This window comes from Haliotis cracherodii, unplaced genomic scaffold (genome assembly GCF_022045235.1).
Source record: "Haliotis cracherodii isolate W230 unplaced genomic scaffold, xgHalCrac1.p SCAF_8, whole genome shotgun sequence".
Taxonomy (NCBI): domain Eukaryota; kingdom Metazoa; phylum Mollusca; class Gastropoda; order Lepetellida; family Haliotidae; genus Haliotis; species Haliotis cracherodii.
Window position 1 is genome coordinate 53,940,896 of NW_027266341.1, and position 20,360 is coordinate 53,961,255.

At 38.3% G+C, this 20,360-nt stretch overlaps 2 protein-coding genes across 2 annotated transcripts; both read left to right on the forward strand.

Moving 5' to 3' along the window:
- The first annotated feature begins 11,444 nt into the window (after positions 1 to 11,444).
- LOC139449603 (trafficking protein particle complex subunit 2-like) lies at positions 11,445 to 16,318 on the forward strand. Its single transcript, XM_071231072.1, has 5 exons — positions 11,445 to 11,528; positions 12,341 to 12,454; positions 13,025 to 13,172; positions 13,686 to 13,771; positions 14,583 to 16,318. The coding sequence occupies exons 2-5, from the start codon at positions 12,359 to 12,361 to the stop codon at positions 14,679 to 14,681; spliced, it is 429 nt and encodes a 142-aa protein (XP_071087173.1). The 5' UTR covers positions 11,445 to 11,528; positions 12,341 to 12,358; the 3' UTR covers positions 14,682 to 16,318.
- A 2,926-nt stretch (positions 16,319 to 19,244) lies between these two features.
- Positions 19,245 to 20,270, forward strand: LOC139449836 (uncharacterized). Its single transcript, XM_071231388.1, has 3 exons — positions 19,245 to 19,310; positions 19,745 to 19,824; positions 20,001 to 20,270. Exons 1-3 carry the CDS (start codon positions 19,286 to 19,288, stop codon positions 20,268 to 20,270), a joined length of 375 nt encoding a protein of 124 aa, XP_071087489.1. The 5' UTR covers positions 19,245 to 19,285.
- Positions 20,271 to 20,360: the final 90 nt, after the last annotated feature.

The following is a 20,360-nucleotide window of genomic DNA, read 5'->3' on the forward strand; positions in this document are numbered from 1 at the left end:
AAACGGGAGACGAACACTGGTCGCGGAAAGGGACATCTACAGACTTTTCATATTGCTTGGATATAGCGCGTGGGTAAATAGTGGTCACTACCTCCACAGCTGTTGAAATATAATGATTAATTTTACTGTTTATGACTCCTACTGGTCACTTTTCACATTATCATATCAAAGAAACATCCCTGTGTGTTTTCCAATATCAATTAAACGGGAGACGAACACTGGTCGCGGAAAGGGACATCTACAGACTATTCATATTGCTTGCATATAGTGCGTGGGTAAATAGTGGTCACTACCTCTACAGCTGTTGTAATATATTTATCATTTTTACTATGCATGACTCCTACTGGTCAGTATACACATTATCATATCAAAGAAACATCCCTGTGTGTTTTCCAATATCAATTAAACGGGAGACGAACACTGGTCGCGGAAAGGGACATCTACAGACTTTTCATATTTCTTGGATATAGCGCGTGGGTAAATAGTGGTCACTACCTCTACAGCTGTTGAAATATAATGATAATTTTTACTATTTATGACTCCTACTGGTCACACTTCCCATTATCATATCAAAGAAACATCCTTATGTGTTTTCCAATATCAATTAAACGGGAGACGAGCACTGGTCGCGGAAAGGGACATCTACAGACTTTTCATATTGCTTGGATATAGCGCGTGGGTAAATAGTGGTCACTACCTCCACAGATGTTGTAATATATATATTAGTTTTACTATGCATGACCCCTACTGGTCACTCTACACATTATTATATAAAAAACATCCCTGTGTGTTTTCCAATATCAATTATATGGGAGACGAACACTGGTCGCGGAAAGGGACATCTACAGACTTTTCATATTGCTTGCATATAGTGCGTGGGTAAATAGTGGTCACTACCTGCACAACTGTTGAAATATAATGATTATTTTTACTATGCATGACTCCTACTGGTCAGTATACACATTATCATATCAAAGAAACATACCTGTGTGTTTTCCAATATCAATTAAACGGGAGACGAGCACTGGTCGCAGAAAGGGACATCTACAGACTTTTCATATTGCTTGGATATAGCGCGTGGGTAAATAGTGGTCACTACCTCTACAGCTGTTGAAATATAATGATAATTTCTACTATTTATGACTCCTACTGGTCACTTTTCACATTATCATATCAAAGAAACATCCCTGTGCGTTTTCCAATATCAATTAAACGGGAGACGAACACTGGTCGCGGAAAGGGACATCTACAGACTTTTCATATTGCTTGGATATAGCGCGTGGGTAAATAGTGGTCACTACCTCCACAACTGTTGAAATATAATGATTATTTTTACTGTTTTTGACTCCTACTGGTCACTTTACACATTTTTATATAAAAGAAACATCGCTTTGTGTTTTCCAATATCAATTAAACGGGAGACGAACACTGGTCGCGGAAAGGGACATCTACAGACTTTTCATATTGCTTGGATATAGCGCTTGGGTAAATAGTGGTCACTACCTCTACAGCTGTTGAAATATAATGATAATTTCTGTTATTTATGACTCCTACTGGTCACACTTCACATTATTATATAAAAGAAACATCCTTATGTGTTTTCCAATATCAATTAAACGGGAGACCAGCATTGGTCGCGGAAAGGGACATCTACAGACTTTTCATATTGCTTGCATATAGCGCGTGGGTAAATAGTGGTCACTACCTCCACAGATGTTGTAATATATATATTAGTTTTACTATGCATGACCCCTACTGGTCACTCTACACATTATTATATAAAAAACATCCCTTTGCGTTTTCCAATATCAATTAAACGGAAGACGAACACTGGTCGCGGAAAGGGACATCTACAGACTTTTCATATTGCTTGGATATAGCGCGTGGGTAAATAGTGGTCACTACCTCTACAGCTGTTGAAATATAATGATTATTTTTACTATTTATGACTCCTACTGGTCACACTTCCCATTATCATATCAAAGAAACATCCCTGAGTGTTTTCCAATATCAATTAAACGGGAGACGAGCACTGGTCGCGGAAAGGGACATCTACAGACTTTTCATATTGCTTGGATATAGCGCGTGGGTAAATAGTGGTCACTACCTCCACAGATGTTGTACTATATATATTAGTTTTACTATGCATGACCCCTACTGGTCACTCTACACATTATTATATAAAAAACATCCCTGTGTGTTTTCCAATATCAATTAAACGGGAGACGAACACTGGTCGCGGAAAGGGACATCTACAGACTTTTCATATTGCTTGGATATAGCGCGTGGGTAAATAGTGGTCACTACCTCCACAGCTGTTGAAATATAATGATTAATTTTACTGTTTATGACTCCTACTGGTCACTTTTCACATTATCATATCAAAGAAACATCCCTGTGTGTTTTCCAATATCAATTAAACGGGAGAAGAACACTGGTCGCGGAAAGGGACATCTACAGACTTTTCATATTGCTTGCATATAGTGCGTGGGTAAATAGTGGTCACTACCTCTACAGCTGTTGTAATATATTTATCATTTTTACTATGCATGACTCCTACTGGTCAGTATACACATTATCATATCAAAGAAACATCCCTGTGTGTTTTCCAATATCAATTAAACGGGAGACGAACACTGGTCGCGGAAAGGGACATCTACAGACTTTTCATATTTCTTGGATATAGCGCGTGGGTAAATAGTGGTCACTACCTCTACAGCTGTTGAAATATAATGATAATTTTTACTATTTATGACTCCTACTGGTCACACTTCCCATTATCATATCAAAGAAACATCCTTATGTGTTTTCCAATATCAATTAAACGGGAGACGAGCACTGGTCGCGGAAAGGGACATCTACAGACTTTTCATATTGCTTGGATATAGTGCGTGGGTAAATAGTGGTCACTACCTCCACAGATGTTGTAATATATATATTAGTTTTACTATGCATGACCCCTACTGGTCACTCTACACATTATTATATAAAAAAACATCCCTGTGTGTTTTCCAATATCAATTATACGGGAGACGAACACTGGTCGCGGAAAGGGACATCTACAGACTTTTCATATTGCTTGCATATAGTGCGTGGGTAAATAGTGGTCACTACCTGCACAACTGTTGAAATATAATGATTATTTTTACTATGCATGACTCCTACTGGTCAGTATACACATTATCATATCAAAGAAACATACCTGTGTGTTTTCCAATATCAATTAAACGGGAGACGAGCACTGGTCGCGGAAAGGGACATCTACAGACTTTTCATATTGCTTGGATATAGCGCGTGGGTAAATAGTGGTCACTACCTCTACAGCTGTTGAAATATAATGATAATTTCTACTATTTATGACTCCTACTGGTCACTTTTCACATTATCATATCAAAGAAACATCCCTGTGCGTTTTCCAATATCAATTAAACGGGAGACGAACACTGGTCGCGGAAAGGGACATCTACAGACTTTTCATATTGCTTGGATATAGCGCTTGGGTAAATAGTGGTCACTATCTCTACAGCTGTTGAAATATAATGATAATTTCTGTTATTTATGACTCCTACTGGTCACACTTCACATTATTATATAAAAGAAACATCCTTATGTGTTTTCCAATATCAATTAAACGGGAGACCAGCATTGGTCGCGGAAAGGGACATCTACAGACTTTTCATATTGCTTGCATATAGTGCGTGGGTAAATAGTGGTCACTACCTCCACAGATGTTGTAATATATATATTAGTTTTACTATGCATGACCCCTACTGGTCACTCTACACATTATTATATAAAAAACATCCCTTTGCGTTTTCCAATATCAATTAAACGGAAGACGAACACTGGTCGCGGAAAGGGACATCTACAGACTTTTCATATTGCTTGGATATAGCGCGTGGGTAAATAGTGGTCACTACCTCTACAGCTGTTGAAATATAATGATTATTTTTACTATTTATGACTCCTACTGGTCACACTTCCCATTATCATATCAAAGAAACATCCCTGAGTGTTTTCCAATATCAATTAAACGGGAGACGAGCACTGGTCGCGGAAAGGGACATCTACAGACTTTTCATATTGCTTGGATATAGCGCGTGGGTAAATAGTGGTCACTACCTCCACAGATGTTGTAATATATATATTAATTTTACTATGCATGACCCCTACTGGTCACTCTACACATTATTATATAAAAAACATCCCTGTGTGTTTTCCAATATCAATTAAACGGGAGACGAACACTGGTCGCGGAAAGGGACATCTACAGACTTTTCATATTGCTTGGATATAGTGCGTGGGTAAATAGTGGTCACTACCTCCACAGATGTTGTAATATATATATTAGTTTTACTATGCATGACCCCTACTAGTCACTCTACACATTATTATATAAAAGAAACATCCCTGTGTGTTTTCCAATATCAATTAAACGGGAGAAGAACACTGGTCGCGGAAAGGGACATCTACAGACTTTTCATATTGCTTGCATATAGTGCGTGGGTAAATAGTGGTCACTACCTCTACAGCTGTTGTAATATATTTATCATTTTTACTATGCATGACTCCTACTGGTCAGTATACACATTATCATATCAAAGAAACATCCCTGTGCGTTTTCCAATATCAATTAAACGGGAGACGAACACTGGTCGCGGAAAGGGACATCTACAGACTTTTCATATTGCTTGGATATAGCGCTTGGGTAAATAGTGGTCACTATCTCTACAGCTGTTGAAATATAATGATAATTTCTGTTATTTATGATTCCTACTGGTCACACTTCACATTATTATATAAAAGAAACATCCTTATGTGTTTTCCAATATCAATTAAACGGGAGACCAGCATTGGTCGCGGAAAGGGACATCTACAGACTTTTCATATTGCTTGCATATAGTGCGTGGGTAAATAGTGGTCACTACCTCCACAGATGTTGTAATATATATATTAGTTTTACTATGCATGACCCCTACTGGTCACTCTACACATTATTATATAAAAAACATCCCTTTGCGTTTTCCAATATCAATTAAACGGAAGACGAACACTGGTCGCGGAAAGGGACATCTACAGACTTTTCATATTGCTTGGATATAGCGCGTGGGTAAATAGTGGTCACTACCTCTACAGCTGTTGAAATATAATGATTATTTTTACTATTTATGACTCCTACTGGTCACACTTCCCATTATCATATCAAAGAAACATCCCTGAGTGTTTTCCAATATCAATTAAACGGGAGACGAGCACTGGTCGCGGAAAGGGACATCTACAGACTTTTCATATTGCTTGGATATAGCGCGTGGGTAAATAGTGGTCACTACCTCCACAGATGTTGTAATATATATATTAGTTTTACTATGCATGACCCCTACTGGTCACTCTACACATTATTATATAAAAAACATCCCTGTGTGTTTTCCAATATCAATTAAACGGGAGACGAACACTGGTCGCGGAAAGGGACATCTACAGACTTTTCATATTGCTTGGATATAGTGCGTGGGTAAATAGTGGTCACTACCTCCACAGATGTTGTAATATATATATTAGTTTTACTATGCATGACCCCTACTAGTCACTCTACACATTATTATATAAAAGAAACATCCCTGTGTGTTTTCCAATATCAATTAAACGGGAGAAGAACACTGGTCGCGGAAAGGGACATCTACAGACTTTTCATATTGCTTGCATATAGTGCGTGGGTAAATAGTGGTCACTACCTCTACAGCTGTTGTAATATATTTATCATTTTTACTATGCATGACTCCTACTGGTCAGTATACACATTATCATATCAAAGAAACATCCCTGTGTGTTTTCCAATATCAATTAAACGGGAGACGAACACTGGTCGCGGAAAGGGACATCTACAGACTTTTCATATTTCTTGGATATAGCGCGTGGGTAAATAGTGGTCACTACCTCTACAGCTGTTGAAATATAATGATAATTTCTACTATTTATGACTCCTACTGGTCAGTATACACATTATCATATCAAAGAAACATCCCTATGTGTTTTCCAATATCAATTAAACGGGAGACGAACACTGGTCGCGGAAAGGGACAACTACAGACTTTTCATATTGCTTGGATATAGTGCGTGGGTAAATAGTGGTCCCGTAGGAGTCATACATAGTAAAAATAATAGATATATTACAACAGCTGTGGAGGTTGTGACCACTATTTACACACACGCTATATCCAAGCAATATGAAAAGTCTGTAGTTGTCCCTTTCCGCGACCAGTGTTCGTCTCCCGTTTAATTGATATTGGAAAACACATAGGGATGTTTCTTTGATATAATAATGTGGAGAGATACCAGTAGGAGTCATAAATGGTAGAAATTATCATTATATTTCAACAGCTGTAGAGGTAGTGACCACTATTTACCCACGTGCTATATGCAAGTAATATGAAAAGTCTGTAGTTGTCCCTTTCCGCGACCAGTGTTCGTCTCTCATTTGATTGATATTGGAAAACACATAGGGATGTTTCTTTGATATAATAATGCGAAGAGTGACCAGTAGGAGTCATAAATAGTAGAAAATATCATTATATTTCAACAGCTGTAGAGGTAAGGACCACTATTTACCCACGCACTATATGCAAGCAATATGAAAAGTCTGTAGTTGTCCCTTTCCGCGACCAGTGTTCGTCCCTCATTTAATTGATATTGGAAAACACATAGCGATGTTTCTTCTATGTAACAATGTGAAGAGTGACCAGTAGGAGTCATACATAGTAAAAATAATCAATATATTTCAACAGTTGTGGAGGTAGTGACCACTATTTACCCACACGGTATATGCAAGCAATATGAAAAGTCTGTAGATGTCCCTTTCCGCGACCAGTGTTCGTCTCCCATTTAATTGATATTGGAAATCACACAGGGATGTTTCTTTTATATAATAATGTGTAGATGGTCCAGTAGGAGTCATACATAGTAAAAATAATAAATATATTACAACAGCTGTAGAGGTAGTGACCACTATTTACCCACGCGCTAAATCCAAGCAATTTGAAAAGTCTATAGTTGTCCCTTTCCGCGACCAGTGTTCGTCTCCTGTTTAAATTATATTGGAAAACACAAAGCGATGTTTCTTCTATGTAACAATGTGAAGAGTGACCAGTAGGAGTCATACATAGTAAAAATAATCAATATATTACAAGAGCTGTGGAGGTAGTGACCACTATTTACCCACACGCTATATGCAAGCAATATGAAAAGTCTGTAGATGTCCCTTTCCGCGACCAGTGTTCGTCTCTCATTTGATTGATATTGGAAAACACATAGGGATGTTTCTTTGATATAATAATGTGAAGAGTGACCAGTAGGAGTCATAAATAGTAGAAAATATCATTATATTTCAACAGCTGTAGAGGTAAGGACCACTATTTACCCACGCACTATATGCAAGCAATATGAAAAGTCTGTAGTTGTCCCTTTCCGCGACCAGTGTTCGTCCCCCATTTAATTGATATTGGAAAACACATAGGGATGTTTCTTTTATATAATATTGTGTAGACGGTCCAGTAGGAGTCATATATAGTAAAAATAATAGATATATTACGACAGCTGTGGAGGTAATGACCACCACTATTTACCCAAATGCTATATCCAAGCAATATGAAAAGTCTGTAGTTGTCCCTTTCCGCGACCAGTGTTCGTCTCCCATTTAATTGATATTGAAAATGACAACGGTATGTTTCTTTTATATAATAATGTGTAGATGGTCCAGTAGGAGTCATACATAGTAAAAATAATCAATATATTACGACAGCTGTGGAGGTAGTGACCACTATTTACCCACACGCTATATATGCAAGCAATATGAAAAGTCTGTAGTTGTCCCTTTCCGCGAGAGTGTTTGTCTCCCATTAAATTGATATTGGAAATCACACAGGGATGTTTCTTTTATATAATAATGTGTAGATGGTCCAGTAGGAGTCATACATAGTAAAAATAATAAATACATTACGACAGCTGTGGAGGTAATGACCACCACTATTTATCCACACGCTATATATGCAGGCAATATGAAATGTCTGTAGTTGTCCCTTTCCGCGACCAGTGTTCGTCCCCCATTTAATTGATATTGGAAATCACACAAGGATGTTTCTTTTATATAATAACGTGTAGATGGTCCAGTAGGAGTCAAACATCGTAAAAATAATCAATATATTTCAATAGTTGTGGAGGTAGCAACGATTATTTACCTACTTGGTATATGCAAGCAATATGAACAGTCTGTAGATGTCCCTCTCCGCGACCAGTGATCGTCTCCCATTTAATTGATATTGGAAAACACACAGGGATGTTTCTTTTATATAATAACGTGTAAATGGTCCAGTAGGAGTCATACATAGTAAAAATAATCAATATATTACGACAGCTGTGGAGGTAGTGACCACTATTTACCCACACGCTATATGCAAGCAATATGAAAAGTCTGTAGTTGTCCCTTTCCGCGACCAGTGTTCGTCCCCCATTTAATTGATATTGGAAAACACACAGGGATGTTTCTTTTATATAATATTGTGTAGACGGTCCAGTAGGAGTCACATATAGTAAAAATAATAGATATATTACGACAGCTGTGGAGGTAATGACCACCACTATTTACCCAAACGCTATATCCAAGCAATATGAAAAGTCTGTAGTTGTCCCTTTCCGCGACCAGTGTTCGTCTCCCATTTAATTGATATTGAAAATGACAACGGTATGTTTCTTTTATATAATAATGTGTAGATGGTCCAGTAGGAGTCATACATAGTAAAAATAATCAATATATTACGACAGCTGTGGAGGTAGTGACCACTATTTACCCACACGCTATATATGCAAGCAATATGAAAAGTCTGTAGTTGTCCCTTTCCGCGACAGTGTTTGTCTCCCATTAAATTGATATTGGAAATCACATAGGGATGTTTCTTTTATATAATAATGTGTAGATGGTCCAGTAGGAGTCATATATAGTAAAAATAATAAATACATTACGACAGCTGTGGAGGTAATGACCACCACTATTTACCCACACGCTATATGCAAGCAATATGAATAGTCTGTAGTTGTCCCTTTCCGCGACCAGTGTTCGTCTCTCATTTAATTGATATTGGAAAAAACACAGGGATGTTTCTTTAATATAATGATGTGTAGACGGTCCAGTAGGAGTCATATATAGTAAAATTAATAGATATATTACGACAGCTGTGGAGGTAGTGACCACTATTTACCCACACGCTATATCCAAGCAATATGAAAAGTCTGTAGTTGTCCCTTTCCGCGACCAGTGTTTGTCTCCCGTTTAAATTGTATTGGAAATCACACAAGGATGTTTCTTTTATATAATAATGTATAGATGGTCCAGAAGGAGTCATACATAGTAAAAATAATCAATATATTACAACAGCTGTGGGGTTAGGAACGATTATCTACCAACATGCGATATACAAGTAATTTGAAATGTCTGTAGTTGTCCCTTTCCGTGGCCAGTGTTTGTCCCCCATTTAATTAATATTGAAAATGACACGGGTATGTTTCTTTTATATAATAACGTGTAGATGGTCCAGTAGGAGTCATACATAGTAAAAATAATCAATATATTACGACAGCTGTGGAGGTAGTGACCACTATTTACCGACACGCTATGTGCAAGCAATATGAAAAGTCTGTAGTTGTCCCTTTCCGCGACCAGTGCTCGTCCCCCATTTAATTGATATTGGAAAACACACAGGGATGTTTCTTTTATATAATATTGTGTAGACGGTCCAGTAGGAGTCATATATAGTAAAAATAATAGATATATTACGACAGCTGTGGAGGTAATGACCACCACTATTTACCCACACGCTATATCCAAGCAATATGAAAAGTCTGTAGTTGTCCCTTTCCGCGACCAGTGTTCGTCTCTCATTTAATTGATATTGAAAATGACACGGGTATGTTTCTTTTTTGTAATAATGTGTAGATGGTCCTGTAGGAGTCATACATCGTAAAAATAATAAATACATTACGACAGCTGTGGAGGTAGTGACCACTATTTATCCACACGCTATATATGAAAGCAATATGAAAAGTCTGTAGTTGTCCCTTTCCGCGACCAGTGTTAGTCCCCCATTTAAATGATATTGGAAAACACACAGGGATGTTTCTTTTATATAATAATGTGTAGATGGTCCAGTAGGGATCATACATAGTAAAAATAATCAATATATTTCAACAGTTGTGGAGGTAGTGACCACTATTTACCAACATGCTATATACAAGTAATATGAAAAGTCTGTAGTTGTCCCTTTCCGCGACCAGTGTTCGTCTCTCATTTAATTGATATTGGAAATCACACAGGGATGTTTCTTTTATATAATAACGTGTAGATGGTCCAGTAGGAGTCATACATAGTAAAAATAATCAATATATTACGACAGCTGTGGAGGTAGTGACCACTCTTTACCCACACGCTATATATGCAAGCAATATGAAAAGTCTGTAGTTGTCCCTTTCCGCGACAGTGTTTGTCTCCCATTAAATTGATATTGGAAATCACACAGGGATGTTTCTTTTATATAATAATGTATAGATGGTCCAGTAGGAGTCATACATAGTAAAAATAATAGATATATTACGACAGCTGTGGAGGTAGTGACCACTATTTACCCACACGCTATATGCAGGCAATATGAAATGTCTGTAGTTGTCCCTTTCCGCGACCAGTGTTCGTCTCCCATTTAATTGATATTGGAAAACACATAGGGATGTTTCTTTTATATAATAATGTGTAGATGGTCCAGTAGGAGTCATACATAGTAAAAATAATAGATATATTACGACAGCTGTGGAGGTAGTGACCACTATTTACTCACACGCTATATCCAAGCAATATGAAATGTCTGTAGTTGTCCCTTTCCGCGACCAGTGTTCGTCTCCTGGTTATATTATATTGGAAAACACATAGCGATGTTTCTTCTATGTAACAATGTGAAGAGTGACCAGTAGGAGTCATACATAGTAAAAAAATATATATATTTCAACAGTTGTGGAGGTAGCGATGATTATTTACCTCACTAACAGTACAGATAAGAAAATTAATGGCTTTAAATGTTATAAATTTATGTACATTTATAAAACACGTTACAGTACGAATTGTAAGGCTTAGAGCATACAATACTCTCCTTTAACGTTATTTGTTATGAAAATTTTGTCCCAGAATACGGCGTTCGCTTTTGAGTAATATTTATTCAGACAAAAATGTATGGAATTGTTATAATTTGACTGGGATTTGTCTTTTATTAGCCGCGCATTTCGTTTTGGCGTGCGGAAGCTTAAATACAGTATAGTTGAACTACACGCGCGTGTACAACAGGCATACCTCTCGATAAAAGTAGCGCTGAGGCCTGGTCTGGGAAAGGGACGTATACTGACTCGACCAATTTTGGGGAACAGGCGGATGTAAAGCAAACACTTAAGTGTCCTTGTAGCCAGTTTTGTGTCGACACTGTTTATATACAAACACCAAGGTATAGTGCTAGCCTTTTATGCATTGCCGTAAAATTCCAGGCTTGTTTGCATCGCTTATACACGGAGGGATGTGTGGATGACACAAATGTGATTCTGTTGCACTGTTGTGAAGCCTAGAAGCTAGATCATAGACACAGCTGAAAACTGAGTTTTGTGAGTGTGATGGGAACTGGACATCATAATGTAAAAGTTAGATAAGGTTTATTGGACGTGATAGCATATTAACGAAAATTTATACATGGTTCTCCGATGAATTAATTAATCAATGATCATTTTGGTCAATAGAGGCAACTAAGTGGATCGGTTGGTCATGCTCTGTGGATGTGATGGTGTGTCAACGTACCCAGATGATGTGGATCGATGTCATTATACATTGATTATTTACAAGTCGCCGTCATTTATCTCATTATATCTGAAACATTGCTGATTTTAGTGTTCAAGAATATAGATATTGCCTCGGGGAAAACAATTTGTTGTTCAAGTTTTCCTCCTTAAGTCATAACAGGAACGCTGGATTTTTGGTTGAATGCCAGATTCGGTCTGAATAGGATCCTTTATTGTCAGCACACCTCTGCTTGTTGGTTTTACGAAGGTGGTAGAAATCTAAAACCTGCATCAGTTTATGTTTTCCTGTCATTTTAAGCTGACATATCATGATTTGACTGACATATTTTCAAAGCCACATTCATTCTGATCAGATTTTTACTTGACCTTAATGACCTCCAAATCATGTTAATAATTTGATATATATCAAAAACAATCATCAAGAGAACCAGGTATAAAATGCATTGTGATATATTTGTGTTTGTAGATAGACAGTGTTTAAAGGATGTCAGGAAACTACTACTTCGTTATAGTAGGACACTATGACAACCCAATATTTGAGATGGAATTTTGCCCTCCCAATAAGGCAAATGATCCAAAGGTAAGTTGCATTCCCTGATATGGAAGGCATTGTTTATCATGTTTACTGTCATGATATGTTTATGACTGTTTTGATTCCATATTAAAGTAGTTTCAATTGTCAAAGCACTATGTTCACTATAAGAAATGGGGGGTTAGAACTATTTATCATGATTGAATAAATCATTTACTGGGTAATTTTGTGTTATTAATAATCATAGTTATTATTTACATGTATTGTCATTATAGAATTAATACTTTGAGCATTGTAATGTAAAGTTTGAACTGATAAAGGTGATGAAATTTGGTTCATATACAAGCTTCAGCGTCTGTCATGATGTACATACAAGAAAGTAAGAGCCACTCCCTTAGTGTGTTCTGCATTCCTTGCATCTACCTGGGTGTACAAATGGTTGATTAAAACCTGGAAAAAAACTGATCAATTGATCAAACAATGTAACTTCTAAATTAATTTGGAGAAGAATATGGGTGAAAAATCTGTAGGGTACACTACCTGTTCATATGTGTTTACTGGAACCTCCTGTCTGTGAAATGATTATTAGAATGTTAAACCAGTTTCTCTGTCCTACAGAGAGATGATCATCGCCACCTAAACCAGTTTATTGCCCATGCGGCTCTTGATCTGGTAGATGAGCAAATGTGGGTCACCAACAACATGTATCTCAAGATCGTGGACAAGTTCAACGAGTGGTTTGTCTCAGCATTTGTGACAGCTGGGCGTATCCTTTGCTAATTACTTCAGAGTTCAAGGAGTGGTCAAGTAATGGCCAACTTGACATGTGCAGCATGAGAGAAATGGTTGATTTAATAGGGTTTTAAGAAGGCTTCATATTGCAAGGGGAATAACTCTTGATGGCCTCAATACCTTATGTTTCTGCAAGTTCTTCACAGCGATAGTACTTTTGTGTAGGTCTCTATGACATGCAAACCAAATGATCATTATATTTACAAACAAGTGATATGGAAAACTTTTGCCACTCTACACACTTAAAAAAATGATGTGTGAATTTTACTGGTTCTGATTTCCAGACAAAGTATTTGAGTGTTTAATTCGATAACACCGCATGACACACTTTCAAGGATAATTACAGTCATGACAGTGATTAGTATTTACTCTCTAGTGTAGTTAGATTTTCACATATCAAGAGATTTTAATCATTTATGAGGCTTGACTAACTTTATGTAGAAAGTACATCACAACCTACTTCTGTGTTTCCTTGACATTGTTTTAGGAATGAGATTGCTGATGCTCCATGATATTAAGAATGAAGATGGCATAAAAAACTTCTTTACAGAAACATACGACACCTACGTAAAGGTAGGGACAGCTCATGGCTGATTTAGCAATAGCCAGTATTATTGGTTGCAGGTGTTACAAATTATCAATTATCATTTATCATGTTTATGATCAATGTCTTTTTCTCTCTATAATTTCAAGAAACTGAATGTCAGTGATCTTGATTTGGAATTTTCTTATTCCATAAACATGATTATTGAAAATGACTGATTTTTTTTAATTTTGATATAAAAAAAATAAAATTATATCATGTAGCAATTTTTCTTGTGGTTTGTTTAGTCCAGACTCAAGTTTTAATAGGCCGCAGTGACAAAGTTGAAAGATTGCTGAGTGCGGTGCTAAACAGCAAACACTGCATCGCCACAGTGTAACCATTCGATGGGTTATTAACGTTTCTAAGTGATACAGAGCCTGATATATTTTACATTTTTAATACCGTTATTAAATGCAAAATGTATAATAATAATGTCATTGTTCACTTGCAACCACAAGTTCAGAGTTTCATATTAGTGTGACCAATATCCTCGGAGAATGACGGGTTTCAAATATAATATAGCAGTACGAGTATTTGGCCAGTTGTCAAACATTGGTCACCCATTTTCAGGTAGACAGTCATTGACTCTATTTGCTACACTGCTAATTTGAACATGAAGACTGAAATATATATTTCCTGTATTTAATCTGTCTCTTCCAACAATAAGCAAGTGAGTAATAAGATTATTATTAAAATGATTTTACATTTCTTTTTTTGTGTGTTAATTGTGCATACCATGAACTATTGAGGATGATGAAGTTGATTTCCATTTGTCATGTTTGTCTTATTTTGTTCAAGTTGGCCATGAACCCCTTCTATGAAATCAACACTCCCATCAAGTCATCACCATTTGAGAAGAAGGTCCAGTTCTTTGGCAGGAAGTATCTCACAGGTTGATAAGAAGACGATCACTGTAAACTTTTTAAAGTGGGAGAGGACCATGTGTTGTGATACAGAGTGGTTGCTGTCAAGCAAAAGGTGTTTGTCTGTTATTTGTTTATTGATTTTATTGTGTAACCATTAAGACAAGTGTTCTGTAGCAGATGTGATTGCTACCTGGAGATACACACTATGGTTGTCATTGAACGTTTGTGCAATAAAGTGCATGTTGACATTGATTTATACATGGCTTGTTGTTGAAGAGGATGGACAAGTGATGGTGTGGTACTAGGATAGAATAGGTCTTCAGCAACCCATGCTTGCCATAAAAGGCAACTATGCTTGTCATAAGAGGCGACTAACAGCATTGGGTGGTCAGTCTTGCTGACTAGGTTGATGCATGTCATCATTTCCAATTGTGTGGATCGATGCTCATGATTTCAATCACTGGATTGTCAGGTTCAGACTCGATTATTTCCAGACTGCTGTCATATAGCTGGAATATTGCTGAGTGCGGTGTTAAAAAACAAACAAACTAATTGTATGGTACAGGAGGTTATTTATTAAATACACTTGTGAAGTGTGCTTCATTGGTATTCCAGATCAGAACAGGTCCCCAGTACTTCACACTTATACATGTTGCAAGAGATCACTAAACTTGGGATGAGCTCTGTGACTTAATTAATTGGTTTTATCTGGTGAACTATTTGATCGTCATTCTAGAAGAAAACATAGAACATTATATATAACAACTTCTGAGGGTTTTTTTCATTTATAAATGTTTTCATGTACATTCTTTCCCTGTTATCAAGCTGAAGTAATAACGGTGTGAGAATCAACATGGAAACATTGCTAAATGCATTAAACAAGTAGTTGTTATCCACAACCTTGTATGTTTTCATATCTGGTCAAGGCTTGATTTCTCACCATGATACAGCTGAAATATTGCAGACTGTCACATTACACATCATTCAATTTGAAGTTCATCTCTCTGTCTCTGTTAGTCCTGCCTCACCCTGGTTATGTTTCTGGGTTTCTCAGCACCATACCCGTGCTCGTGGGTTTCACCAAAGCGTTCAACATCTGAGACCTGCACCACTTCGGGCTTTCCTCCCACATTAAGCTGACAGGCTGCGATATAACTGGAATACTGTTAAAAGCGGTGTTAAACTAAAGTCACTCACTCTCTCTGTTTTCTTACCACATTAATCAACCTAAAGCTCATTTCACATTCCCTACACCTTGTACATGAGTTTCTAACTAGATCCCATGATAAAGTACTCTGTAATGTCTGCCCCTGCCCTGATGGTTTCTTCTCAGAAAGTATAAGATATAGTGTCAGTTTACTCTGATTCCAGACATGGGTACAATGTGTGAAGACCATTTCTGGTGTCCCCTGCCGTGATATTGCTGGAATATTGCTGAAAGCGGCGTAAAACCGTATCCGCTCACTACTCTGAACAAATATAGCTAGTAGTGGGATCTAGAAGTAAACAGACCACACAGGAACTGTTCAGTGTGAAACTACCATGAAATTATGATTTTACAAATACATGTAATACAATTCTACATTACAGCATACTGCCAGATTCCACAACTCGTATTTAATATGTACAGAATATCAGTGATGTTACAGTATATTTACTGTTATGGATGCATGGAATAAAATATTAAACAAAATGGGTATTCCTTTCTTATTTCTTAGGCCCATGGCGGATACCCATTGGAGAAGTAAGATGATATAGGTTTGAGGTGTGGTGAGGTGAGGTGAGGTGATTTGGGCCTTAACTCCTGTCCAAGATTATTGCACTTATGATCATGCACATGTGTGTGTCTGCTTGTAATAGTAGGGACTGTTTTCATAATGCTAGCGAACTGAGATACCAGTTTAACATGAATACCCCACTCATAGAGCATACAGACTCCCAAGCTGACCAGTCCTTGTTTTAGCTCCTTAATGCCGAGCCAGACAGGGCAACAAGTACCATTTTTTACATCTTTTCGTGTGCGGGGGTCGAACCCTGGACCTTCCTCACTATGGGCAGACACTCTACCACTAGCGATCTTATTGCCAAGATGATCGTAACTCCCATACTTTAGCATAGGCTTACAATTGTCTTAGCGCTAAGATCGCTTTGTGCAAGTGGGCCATGGAGGTAGTCATATAGGTTTGAGCTGAGCAGCTGAAACACATTATTTCAAGCATTCTGGGGTGACCGAAAGAATTGTCGTGATGTTTCACTGTGCAAAGTTCCTCCTTTGTCCTGACGAAGACTTTCTTCCCACATTAAACTGCAACATCACGGATATAACTGAAATACTGTTCAAAATTGCGTCATGGGAACCAAAGGTCGTGGGTTCGATCCTGGTCACATTAAGTAACCCTGCCTGGCGCTCCACATTAAGAGCATAAAACAAGTAGAGACTGTATCCAAGTGGGTACAGTGTGTCTTAAGTGCAGTATCCGTGTGAAGGTGCGACATGGTATGGCTGTGGGTCAGCACTTTAAAACTGGTATTAGTCCAGACAATTACAAGCAGTCACACCCACCCGGATACACACACATCACTTTAAAAGTGCAATAAATCACAAACGTAATGTTAAACGCCATTTCACCCACTCCCCTAGTTTTGCTGTTGTTTTGTTTAACGCAGCACTCGGCAATGTTCAAGCTATAAGACGGGTCTGTAAATAATCCTGTCCGAACTGGACATGAGCATCGATCTATGCAACTGGGATACAATGACATGCATCAACCATCATATCTCAAGGTCAGCGAGCTATATCACCCGATCCGTTGGTCGCCTCATAGAGAAGCATGGGAAGACCAATTCTAACCCATTGGTTTCTAACCACATATTGGGAATGAGACCACTCTTGAACCTTGTCATTGATGACATAAGAGTAGAATCATGACCAGGAATTTCTGAAGTGGCTGAATACACTTTTTCGTATTTCTTTGATTTAATGATGGTGCACGCGAACTTCTCCCTGGGCCAATGGGAAAGTACACCCTTAAATAAAAGAATGGTTTGTAGCCTATGTACAGTAATGGCGGCCATTAAAAAAAGACAATAATTGGCTGTGGAGTGTTTTCCTTCGCCATGCCAGAATCTGCTTATCGTGGGGTTTGAATCGCGCTTTCGAAATTATTAACCCTTTGTTTGATAGGACCATGCTTAAGCTTGTAGAATGGTAAACATCGACGTAAATTGTCCCACATTAAACAGACGATGTGAAAATACTTGCACTCACTCACTCACTCACCGTCAAAGAGGTTTCATTTCAGGACTGATACATTTTGGCGACCTCTCTCTGTCGCTGTCATTTCCATTACTCCCACCCCATGAATCTCACCGATCCCTTACCAATAATATATGTTTAGTTGTTGTTTAACGCCGCACTCAGCAATAGTCCAGCTATATGACACGGCTGTCTGTAAATAATCGCGTCTGGACCAGGCAATCCAGTGATTGACATCATGAGCATCGATTCTCGCTATTGGGATACAATGACATGCATCAACCAAGTCCGTGAGTCTGACCACCCGATCCCGTTAGTCGCCTGTTACAGCAAGCGTAGGTTGCTGAAGACCTGTTCTCTACCTGGATCTTCACGGGTCCTATAATAAATGGCCCAGTCCCTATTTCATCATTTTAGGTCACCGACTTGCTCGTTGATAGATTTTCTCTTTAAGTTAGACAAAGGAATAATTGCTGAATCCTACTTTCATTATCAGTGATATGACCGCTATCCCCGTTTTACTTTGTCGAATGAAACAATTTAGGTACTCTGAAGGCCAGTAGAATTTAAGATTTTAGGGGGTTCTTATATAGATTCCATACGGTATCGATATTCGGGGTAGCAAATATGTGAGGTTAACGTTTACCATTGATGATCCGTATCAAAGTGAATGCAATTCACGTGCACCATGTTCCGAGTTATAGCGAACGAAAAACACCAAAACAATTTTTTTCAAACTCCAAACTGATGTTTTGGCCTACCTTGTTTCTTTTTGTGTTGTTATTTTTTTCTGTTGAATTTTCAACTCATATCTTCGAAGTTGATAAAGTTAAGATTTTAACTTGAAATTTCAACGTATTCTCGTGTCATGGAAGTTCGATCACTTCCGAAAAGTCGCTGAATATTCTTAGTGATATTCATATAATCTATTTTTCAAATAGCTTACCTCTAAACTTGTTTATTTATGTCAAACATTTCCGAAATCCAGGTATTTCCACTGAAATTGACATATTGGCGGCATGGCCGCCCTCTCACTGTCAACAGAAGTGACCAAGAAAAGTATGTATCTTGAAATGTCAACTTAACATTTTGAAATTTCAGCTTCGTGTTTTGAAATTTCAAGAAAAAACAAGAAGACAAAACAAATGACTCTTAAAGGCGTCCATACGTTTAGCCTGGGGGTTGTGTTCGACCATAATAAACCACACGCCGGAAGCTGGCGATGACGCCTCGTTCTGAATCCTCGAACTCCGTAACGTAGTTACCGTTGCCGGTACCGACGTCCCCTTCTGTTTCCAACAGAAAAACGATCGCTTTTGCTCCGCTAATACCCACGTTTCGCTCACTGCTGTATCTTTCCAAGTGTGTCTTCTTCCAAGATGAATACAAGGCTTCACATTCAAGGTATTTGAGATCACAATTATTCCCATTAACAATATCAAGACGTTAAATTAGACCTGTAATTAGACGTTGTTAGGCAGCAGTATCGGGACTGAAGATGGCGGCCGCCATTTGCAATATTGTCTAACTGAACATTTTAGCTTGTAAACTTGACATGGGGTGCTTAGATGAAACCTGTTCGTGCATTATAGTGTCAGACGATGTAGTACAGATGTAAGACAACATGTATTACGTGAAAAGCAGCTGTTTGGCCCATGTTATTGGTTAAATTTCGTCTCGCAGCACAGCCTGTATCCCTACATACACTTGAACTTCGAGGTGTCAAAGGGCCGAGGTCGAGTGACATATTGTAGCTGTCAGAGCTCGAAACTTGTGACATTTTAAACGTAGTCGTTGCCGTACATTTAACCTAGCCTATCTTTTGTTTTCTTTTTCAGCTCGGGAGGACATAATTCGCTATTATGGCACTCCTGCGGCTGTGAGTTTGTGGCCGTCTCAGGATAAGGAGTCCGACTGTGTATGTAGTTTTACATGCCCATCCTATAAATTCTTCCGTCTAGTATAGCTGATTTGTTGCACATTAAGTCTGCCCAGTCCCTATAATAAAGTGTGATTCGTTTTCTTTGCAAAATTATCCCGTATTTCTGTCTGACTTGACTTCCTTTGTCCCTCCCTCCACCCCTCGATGTGTAGCGTTCCCTGGCTGTGTCCCCTTCCCGTTGTCCCGACCCCCTGAGCGTCTTCACTCCGTTCTGGGCCCGCCCTGTCTACGGTGAGACGCTCCCCGCCCCCGTCACCATCAACCACGCCGCTTACTATCCTGCCCCAAGTGACGACGATGACAGTGACTACTGGGTGTACGAGGACGACGACGACCACAGCTTTGTGGATGACAGAGAGATTCATCCCCTTAGAAAGGCGCTGACGAGAGCGGCTGCCTTCTTTAGGAAGATCTTCTCTTAGACTCCTTATCCTTTTAATGTCTGAATGTTTGCAAGTGGGTGAATGAATGAGCAGGTGTATGTATGTATGTATGTGTGCGTTTGTGTGAGA